Below are 10,883 nucleotides of genomic sequence, written 5' to 3'. Positions count from 1 at the left end.
CAGAACGGCGCCGCCGATGACCAATAATACGGTGGCGGAGGCGGGACGGCGCCGCGGATGACCCATGAGAGTCTGGCGAGTATGGGACAGTGCTGCCAATGACCAATGAGATGCTGGCAAGGGCAGAACGGCGCTGCCGATGACCAATGAGACACTGGCAAGGGCGAGACTATGCTGAGAAGACCAATAAGAGGCTGGAGAGGGCGGGTCGGTGCTGCCGATGACCAGTGAGAGACGGGTGGAGGCGGGACGGCGCTGCCACTGACCGATTTTAGGCTGGCAGGGGCGGGATAGCATTGCCGATGATCAATGAGAGGCTCATAAGGGATGGACGGCGCTGCCTATGGCCAATGAGAGGCTGGTGTGGGCGGGACCGAGCAGCCGCTGACCAATGAGAGGATGGTGGGGGCGGGACGGCACTGCCGATGAGCAATGTCAGGCTGGTGGGAGCGGGACAGCGCGGTTGATGACCAATGAGAGGTTGGCGGGGGCGGAACGGAGCAGCTGATGACCAATAAGACGCTGGCGAGGGCGGGACGGTGCTGCCGATGACCAATGAAAGGCTGGTGGGGGGGGGACGGGGCAGCCGCTGACCAGTGAGAGGCTTGCAGGGGCGGGACTGTGCTGCCGATGACCAATAAGATGCTGGCGAGGGCAGGATTGCATTGCCAGAGACCAATGAGACTCTGGCGAGTATGGGACAGTGCTGCCAATGATCAATGAGATGCTGGCAAGGGCGGAACGGCGCTGCCGATGACCAATAAGACGCTGGGAGGGGTGAGACTACGCTGCCAATGATCAATGATAGGCTGGCAGGGGTGGGATGGTGTTGTCACTGACCAATGAGAGGCTGGCAAGGGCAGGATGGCGCTTCCGATGACCAATGAGAGGCTGTTGAGGGCGGTACGGTGCTTCCACTGACCAATGATAAGCTGGCAGGGGCAGGACGGAGCAGCCGCTTACCAATGACAGGCTGGTGGGGTTAGGACGGCCCTGCCGATGACCATTGAGAGGCTGGTGTAAGGAGGGACAGTGCTGCCGATGACCAATGAGAGGCTGTCAAGGGCAGAATTTCATTTCAATGACCAATGAGAGTCTGGCGAGGATGGGACAGTGCTGCCAATGACCAATGAGAGACTGGCAAGAGCAGAACGGCGCATGCCGATGACCAATAAGACGCTGGCAGGGGTGAGACTACTCTGCCGATGACCAATAAGACGCTGGCGAGGGCGGGTCGGTGTTGCCAATGACCAATGAGAGGCTGGTGAGGGCGGGACTGCGCTGCCACTGACCAATTTTAGGCTGGCAGGGGCGGGATGGCGTTGCCAATGACCAATGAGAGGCTGGCAGAGGTGGGACAGTGTTGCCCATGGCCAATGAAAGACTGTCGAGGGCGGGACAGTTCTGCCGATGACCAATGAGATGCTTGCAGGGGCGGGACTGTGCTGCCGATGACCAATAAGATGCTGGCAATGGCGTTGCAGTGATGCCGATGTCCAATGAGAGCTTGGCGAGTGCGGGATTGCATTGCCAATGACCAATGAGAGTCTGGCGAGTATGGGACAGTGCTGCCAATGACCAATGAGGGGCTAGCGAGTGAGGGATGGAGCCGCCGATGACCAATAAGACGCTGGCGGAGGTGGGACGGTGTTGCCCATGGCCAATGAAAGACTGTCAAGGGCGGGACAGTGCTGCCGATGACCAATGAGAGGCTTGCAGGAGCAGGACTGTGCTGCCGATGACCAATAAGATGCTGGCAAGGGCGGGACAGCGCTGCCAATGACCAATGAGAGGCTGGCGAGGGCGGGATTGCATTGCCAATGACCAATGAGCGTCTGTCGAGTATGGGACAGTGCTGCCGATGACCAATGAGAGAATGGCGGAGGCGGGACTGCGCTGCCACTGACCAATGATAGACTGGCAGGGGTGGGATGGCGTTGCCACTGACCAATGAGAGGCTGGCAGAGGTGGGTCGGCGCTGCCGATGACCAATAAGACGCTGGCAGGGGCGAGACTGCGCTGCCAACGACCAATAAGACGCTGGCGAGGGTGGAAAGGCGTTGCCGATGACCAATGAGAGGCTGTTGAGGGTGGGACGGCGCTGCCACTGACCAATGAGAGGCTGGCAGGGGCAGGACGGAGAAGCCGCTGACCAATGAGAGGATGGCGGGGGCGGGACCGTACTGCCGATGAGCAATGAGAGGCTGTTGGGGCGGAACGGAGCAGCCGATGACCAATAAGACGCTGGTGAGGGCGGGACGGTGCTGCCGATGACCAATGAAAGGCTGGTGGGGGTGGGACGGAGCAGCCGCGGACCAGTGAGAGGCTGGCGGAGGTGGGACAGCGCTGCCAATGACCAATGAGAGCCTGGCAGGAGTGAGACTACGCTGCCAATGACCAATAAGACGCTGGCGACGGCGGGTCGGTGCTGCCGAAGACCAGTGAGAGGCTGGCGGAGGCGGGACTGCGCTGCCACTGACCAATGATAGACTGGCAGGGGCGGGATGGCGTTGCCAATGACCAATGATAGGCTGGCAGAGGCGGGAAGGCGCTGCTGATGACCAATAAGACGCTGGCAGGGGCGAGACTGCGCTGCCAACGACCAATAAGACGCTGGCGAGGGCGGGAAGGCGTTGCCGATGACCAACGATAGGCTGGTGTGGGTGGGACGGCGCTGCCACTGACCAATGAGAGGCTGGCAGGGGCAGGACGGAGAAGCCGCTGACCAATGAGAGGCTGGTGGGGGTAGGACGGCGCTGCCGATGACCAGTGAGAGGCTGGCGGAGGTGGGACAGTGCAGCCGATGAGCAATGAGAGGCTCGCGAGGGCGGGATGGTGCCTCCGATGACCAATAATAAGGTGGCGGAGGCGGGATGGCGTTGCCATTGACCAATGAGAGTCTGGTGAGTATGGGACAGTGCTGCCAATGACCAATGAGAGGCTGGTGAGGGCGGGACGGCGTTGCCACTGACCAATGATAGGCTGGCAGGGGCGGGATGGCGTTGCCCATGATCAATGAGAGGCTCATAAGGGTGGGACGGCGCTGCCTATGGCCAATGAGAGGCTGGTGTGGGCGGGACCGAGCAGCCACTGACCAATGAGAGGATGGCGGGGGCGGGACGGTACTGCCGATGAGCAATGTCAGGCTGGTGGGAGCAGGACAGCGCGGTTGATGACCAATGAGAGGTTGGTGGGGGCGGTACGGAGCAGCTGATGACCAATAAGACGCTGGCGAGGGCGGGACGGTGCTGCCGATGACCAATGAGAGGCTCACGAGTGAGGGATGGAGCCACCGATGACCAATAATACAGTGGCGGAGGTGGGATGGTGTTGCCCAGGGCCAATGAAAGACTGTCGAGGGCGTTACAGTGCTGCCAATGACCAATGAGAGGTTGGTGAGGGCAGGACTGTGCTGCCGATGACCAGTAAGACGCTGGCAGGGTTGAGACTACGCTGCCAATGACCAATAAGACGCAGGCGAGGGCAGGTCGGTGCTGCCGATAACCAGTGAGAGGCTGGCGGAGGCGGGACAGCACCGCCACTGACCAATGATAGGCTGGCAGGGGCGGGATGGCGTTGCCAATGAGCAATAAGACGCTGGCAAGGGCAGGACGGCGCTTCCAATGACCAATAAGACGCTGGCGAGGCCGGGACGGTGTTGCCGATGACCAATGAGTGTCTGGCGAGTATGGGACAGTGCTGCCAATGACCAATGAAATGATGGCAAGGGATGAACGGCGCTGCCGATGACCAATAAGATGCTGGCGAGAGCGGGTCAGTGCTGCCGATGACCAATGAGAGACTGGCGGAGGCGGGACGGCGCTGCCACTGACCAATGATAGGCTTGAAGGGGCGGGATGGCGTTGCCTATGACCAATGACAGGCTGGCAGGGGCAGAACGGCACTGCCGATGACCAGTAAGACGCTGGCAAGGGCGGGACGGCGCTGCCGAAGACCAATGAGAGGCTGTTGAGGGCGGGACGGCGCTGCCACTGACCAATGATCTCTCTCGGTTTGACCACAGCAAGGGAGAGAGTCCACTACAGGCTGGGGGCTGCAATCTCTGCTTGCTTCTCGCAGTTACACCACCCATCTATCTCCCTCTCACAGTCTCTAATGGATCTTAACCTCTCCACCTCCTCCCTAAGCTCCACCACAAGGCTGAGCAGCTCGTCCACCTGCTCACACCTCACACAGGCTGCATCCCTCCCATCGTCCCCCGGCAGCAGCATCCATCCCATCGATGGATCTCCACCCCATAGATCCCATTAGCATCCACCCCATAGATGGATCTCCACCCCATAGATCCCATTAGCATCCATCCCATAGATGGATCTCCATCCCATAGATCCCATTAGCATCCATCCCATTGGGATCTCCATCCCATAGATCCCTGCCCCATACAATCCCTGCCCTATAGATCCCCACCCCATGGCACTGAACACGTGGGCACCAAAAGCCGTGCTTGGCAACAGACTTAATGAGAGATTTAACGAGTGCAGCGCTATAATTAGAGACCGAACACAAGGAACGCTGCATGATCCCAGCATGGTAATTAACCAAGAGTGAAATGAACCAAATGAAGGCCAAACTAATCGGGAAAGGAACAACTGCATGGATTGGGGACTTGGGGACACACTGGGGACAGATTGGGGACATGATGATGCGTGGGGGACATGTTGGGGACACACTGAGGACACAACGGGGACACATTGAGGACACACAGGGGACACGATGGGAACACATGGGGGACACACTGGGGACATGCTGGGGATCCATCAGGGACACATGAGGACATGTTGGGGACACATTGGGGACATGCTGGGGATCCATCAGGGACACATGAGGACATGCTGGGGACACATTGGGGACATACTGGGGACTCATCAGGGACACATGGGGGATATGTTGGGGACACAACAGGGACAAGCTGGGGACACACTGATGATGCATTGGGGACACATTGGGAACATATTAAGGACACACAGGGGACACGTTGGGGACATTCAAGGGATCCGTGAGGGACACACTGGGGACAGGTTGGGGACACATTGATTGATTACACATTGGGGACATGTTGGGGACACACAGAGGACGTGATGGGGGCACATTGGGAACACACTGGGGACACATTGGGGACATGTGGACACACAGAGGATGACGGGGACACACTGGAGACATGGCTGGGGACATGTTGGGGACCCATCAGGAACACATGGTGGACATGCTGGGAACACACTGGGGACACACTGAGGGTATGTTGGGGACACATTGAGGACACACTGGGGACACAGTGGGACACGCTGGGGACATGCTGGGGATCCATCAAGGACACACTGAGGATATGTTGGGGACACACTGGGGACACATCAGGGATACATGGGGAACATGTTGGGGACACGTTGAGGACACACTGGGGACACACTGAGGATATGTTGGGGACACACCAGGGACATGCTGGGGACACACTGATGTTGCACTGGGGACACATCGGGGGCACATTGAGGACACACAGGGGACACATTGGGGACATGCTGGGGATCCAGCAGGGACACACTGGGGACATGTTGGGGACACACTGAGGACACACTGGGGAAACAGTGACGGCACACTGGGGACACGGTGAGGATATGTTGGGGACACATTGGGGACACACTGAGGACACACAGGGGACATGGGAACACAGTGGGGACACACTGGGGACATGTTGGGGACACACTGACGATGCGATGGGGACACGTTGGGGACATATGGGGCACTTATTGGGGACACTGGGGCCATGTTAGGGACACATTGAGGACACGATGGGGACTTTTTGGGGACCCATCAGGGACACATTGCAGACACATGGAGGATGTGTTGGGGACACCTCAGGGACACATGGGGACATGCCATCCCAGGGCCAGCCCAGTGTTATTCTGGTGCCACCCCAATGCCATCCCTGTTATTCTTGTGCCATTTTGGTCCCATTTTGGTGCCATCTCAGTCCCACCCCAATGCCATCCCACTGCCATTCCTGTGTCATTGTGCTCCCATTTTGGTTCTGTTTTGTTGCCACCCCAGTGCCACCCCAATGTCACCATGGTGCCACCCCAATGCCATCCCTGTGTCATCCTGGCACCATTTTGATCCCGTTTTGGTGCCGTTTTGGTGCCATTTTGGTGCCATCCCAGTTCCATCCCATCACCATTGTGGTGCCACCCCAATGCCATCCCTGTGTTATCCTGGCTCCATTTTGGTGCCATCCCAGTGCCACCCCAATGCAGTGCTGGTGCCATCCCAATATCATCCCAATGCCACCCCAACGCCACTGTGGTGCCACCCCAGTGCCACCCTGTGTTATTCTGGTTCCATTCTGGTGCCATCCCAGTTCCATCCCAACGTCATCATAGTGTCACTCCAATGCCAACCCAACGCCATTCTGGTTCCATCCCAGTGCCATCCCAGTGTTATTCTGGTCCCAGTTCCATCCCATTGCCATTGCGGTGCCACTCCAGTGCCATCCCTGTATTCTGGCACCATTTTGATCCCATTTTGGTGCCATTCTGGTGCCATCCCAATACCACCCCAATGCCATCCCAGTTCCATCCCAACACCATTCTGGTTCCATCCCAGTGCCACCCCTGTGTTATTCTGGTGCCACCCCAGTTCCATCCCAACGTCATCATGGTGCCAACCCAATGCCATCCCAGTTCCGTCCCAACATCATTCTGGTTCCATCCCAGTGCTGCCCCTGTGTTATTCTGGTACCACTTTGGTGCCATCCCAATGCCACCCCAACACAATTCTGGTGCCATCTCAATGTTATCGCAGTGCCACCCCAACGCCATTCGGGTTCCATCCCAGTGCCATCCCTGTGTTACTCTGGTCCGATTTTGATGCCATCCCAGTTCCATCCCAACGCCATTCTGGTTCCATTCCAATGCCACCCCAACACAATTCTGGTGCCATCCCAATATCATCCCAATGCCACCCCAACGCCATTGTGGTGCCACCCCAGTGCCATCCCTGTGTTATTCTGGTCCCATTTTGGTGCCATTCTGGTGCCATTCCAATACCATCCCCATGCCATCCCAGTTCCGTCCCAAAGCCATTCTGGTGCCACCCCAATGCCATCCCAACATCATCATGGTGCCACCCCAACGCCATTCTGGTTCCATCCCAGTGCCACCCCTGTGTTATTCTGGTGCCATTTTGGTGCCATCCCAACGCCGTTTGTTTCCATCCCGGTTCCGTGGTGGCGCTGCTCCCATCTCCAGCTCCCATTCCACATCACCGCGTCACCGCCGCCTCCACGCCGATGTTGTTGAGGAGGAAGAGCTCCGGGCGCGCAGCGAAGGCCCAGCAGCGCTGTGGGGGGGGGAAAGGGAGACCATCAGCACTGCCCCAAAAAATGGGACCAGAGCAACAGCGGCACCGAGCTGCGCGCCTTGCCCCAAATCTCTGTGTGTGTGTGTGTGTTGTCACACCCAACGTGGCACTGTTGCACCCAACGCAGTGTTGTCACACCCAACGCGTTGCTGTCACACTCAACATGGTGTTGTCACACCCAATGTCTTGTTGTCACACTCAGTGTGGTGCTGTCACACCCAACGTGGCACTGTTACACCCAGTGCAGTGTTGCTATCACACTCAACATGGTGTCATCACACCCACCATGGTGTTGTCACACCCAATGTGGCACTGTTACCCCCAATGCAGCGTTGTCACACCCAACATAGCATCATCACAGCCGATGTAACCTTGTCACACCCAACCCGGTGTTGTCACACCCCATGGAGCACCGTTAAACTCAGTGCAGTGTTCTTACACCCAACATGGGGTTGTCACAGCCAACACAACGCTGTCACATCCAATGTGATGCTGTCACACCCAACGCAGTGTTGTCACACCCAATGGAGGTTTGTCCTACCCAGCACGGTGTTATCACACCCAGCACAGCACTGTTACACCCACTGTGGGGTTTCCACACCCAACGCAGCACTGTTGCACCCAACACGGCGTCATTACACTCCAGGCGTTGTCAATCCCAGTGTAGTGTTGTCACACCAGAGCACTGTTGTCACACCCAATGGGTTGCTGCCAACCCCCAATGTAGTACCGTTACACCCAACGTGGGGTTTTCACACCCGACATCGCACTGTTACACCCAATGCAGCATTGTTACACCCAATGTAGCACTGTTACACCCAATGCAGCGTTGTTACACCCAATGTAGCACTGTTACACCCAATGTAGCACTGTTACACCCAACATGGTGTCATCACACCCAATGCAGCATTGTCACACCAACGCAGTGTTGGCGCACCCAACACAGTGTCATTACACCTCATGCCGTGCTGTCACACCCAACATAGCACTGTCACACCCAATGCAGAGTTGTTACACCCAATGTAGCACTGTTACACCCAGCATGCTGTCACCACACCCCACACGGTGTTGTCACACCCGAGGCACCATTGCTACACCCAATGCAGGACTGCCGCATGTGGCACAGCGTTGTCACACGCGACGCAGTGTTGTCACACTCAGCACAATGTTGTCACACCCAGTGCAGCACTGCTACACCTGACAAAGTGTCACGGCGCCACACCTGACGCAGCACTGTTGCACCCAGCGGAGGTTTGTCGCACCCAACACAGTGTCGGCGCATCCAACACAGCGCTGTTACACCCAACAGGGCGCCGTTACACCCGACGCTCTGTTGTCACACCCAGCATCATCGTTACACCCCACACGGCGCTGTCACAGTTACACTCAGTGTAGCACTGTTACACCCGACACAGCAGTGCTGCCACACCTGACACGGCGCCATTGCACCCAGGGCAGTGTTGTCTCGCTCCACATAGCGTTGTTACACCGTTGTTACACCCAGTGTAGGACTGTCACACCCAACACAGCACTGTTACACCCAACATGTTGCTGTCACCCCCAATACAGCACTGCTGCACCCAACACAGCGCCGTTACACTCAGAGTAGCATTGTCACACCCAGCATGGTGTTCTCCCACCCAACACCCCCAACGCAGTGTTGTCACACCCAATGGAGGTTTGTCCCACCCAGCACGGTGTTGTCACTCCCAGCACAGCACTGTTACACCCACTGTGGGGTTTCCACACCCGACACAGCATTGTCACACCCAATGCAGCACTGCTGCACCCAACATGGTGTCATTACACTCCATGCGTTGTCAATCCCAGAGCACTGTTGTCACTGTTGTTGCTGCCAACCCCCAGTGTAGCACCGTTACACCCAACGTGGGGTTTTCACACCCAACATAGCATTGTTACACCCGACGTAGTGTTGTCACCCCCAACATATTGTTACACCCAACATGGTGATGTTACACCCACTGTAGTGTTGTCACCCCCAACATATCGTTGTTACACCCAACATGGTGCCATTACACCCAACGTGGCACTGTTACACCAAACATAGTGTTGTCACACCCAACACAGTGCCACTACACCCCATGCAGCGTTGTCACACCCAGCGCAGCACTGTCACACCCCACAGTGTTCTCACACCCCATGAGGCACCGTCACCCCCAACCTCACACAGTTACACCCAACACAGTGTTGTCACACCCCACGCAGTGTGCTCACACCCCATGTAGAACCGCCACACCTGACGCACTGTAATCACACCCAACGTGGCACTGTTAGAGCTGATGGAGCGTTGTTACACCCAACACAGCGTCGTCACACCCGACGCAGTGTTGTCACACCCGATGCAGACTCGTTACACCCAAAGGAGTGTTGTTACAACCGACGCGGTGTTGTCACACCCGACGTAGCATCGTTACACCCGACGGAGTCTCATCAAACCCGACGCAGTGCTGTCACACCCGATGGAGCGCTGTTACAGCCAACGCAGTGCTGTCACACCCAACACAGCATTGGTGCACCTGAGGTAGTGTTGTCACACCTGATGGAGTGTTGTCACACCCGACACAGCATTATTACACCTGATGGAGCGCTGTCACACCCGGCGCAGCACTGTCACAGCCCATGTAGCGTTGTCACACTCAACATAGTGTTGTCACACCCGATGCAGCGTTGTCAAACCCGATGGAGTGTCATCACAGCCCACGTAGTGTTGTCACACCTGATGCAGCGTTGTCACACCCGGCGTAGTGTTGTTCTTGTCACACCCGACGTAGTGTTGTTGTTGTCGCACCCGATGTAGTGTTGTTGTCACACTCAACGTAGTGTTGTTGTTGTCACACCCCATGTAGTGTTGTTGTCGTCACACCCAACCTCATGTTGTCACAACCAATGCAGTGTTGTCACCCCACCACGTCGGCGCCGCACAGCAGTGCCACAGTTCAGTGTCACGCGTTGGTTTGTGTGTGCAAACGTTGTTGGTGGTGCTCAGTGCCCGGGGAGGGCGCACACACACACACACAGACACACACACACACTCAGGAATGTACACACACGATGACACACCCAGAGGGGGAACGCACACAGGGATGCACTCATACAGAGGTGTGCAAACATAGATGGGCACATGGGGGCAGGCACACACACACACAGGGATGTGCACCCATGGGGACACATTGGGATGCACACATACAGGGCTCACACACACACAGCTCACACACACACGCAGACCCGTGCTGTCACACTCGCACACGCGCGCTGCGGGCGCTACTTGCCACCGTGCGCAGGGCTGGGCTCGGGCAGCAGGCTGCGCGTGACGCTTACCGTGCTACCGCAGGACAGCGCCGAGGCCCCCAGCGCGATCAGACACAGCCAGGTCTGCAACGACAGCAGGACAGAGCCTCACATCCCTCCTGCCCCACGCGTGCTCCTTCCTGCCCCACATATGCACTCCTTCCTGCCCCATATGCACTCCTTCCTGCCCCACGTGCCCCTTC

General features: G+C 57.4%; 1 protein-coding gene across 1 annotated transcript in view; it reads right to left on the bottom strand.

Annotated features, from left to right (window-relative positions):
- Window positions 1-5,855: 5,855 nt before the first annotated feature.
- Window positions 5,856-10,883, bottom strand: part of LOC122169359 (natural resistance-associated macrophage protein 2-like) — a 12,573-nt gene continuing 7,545 nt past the window's right edge. Inside the window, exons 11-12 of the mRNA XM_042835442.1 lie at window positions 10,711-10,764; window positions 5,856-7,350 (exon numbers count right to left, since the gene is read on the bottom strand). Coding sequence (XP_042691376.1) covers window positions 7,273-7,350; window positions 10,711-10,764 — 132 coding nt within the window. The 3' untranslated portion in view covers window positions 5,856-7,272. The remainder of the gene's footprint in view (window positions 7,351-10,710; window positions 10,765-10,883) is intronic.

This window comes from Centrocercus urophasianus, unplaced genomic scaffold (assembly GCF_019232065.1).
Source record: "Centrocercus urophasianus isolate 14NV4802_14NV808 unplaced genomic scaffold, USGS_Curo_1.0 seq_525, whole genome shotgun sequence".
Lineage (NCBI taxonomy): Eukaryota > Metazoa > Chordata > Aves > Galliformes > Phasianidae > Centrocercus > Centrocercus urophasianus.
The sequence above is the reverse complement of the archived record's forward strand: the minus strand, read 5'-3'. Positions and strand labels throughout refer to the sequence as shown.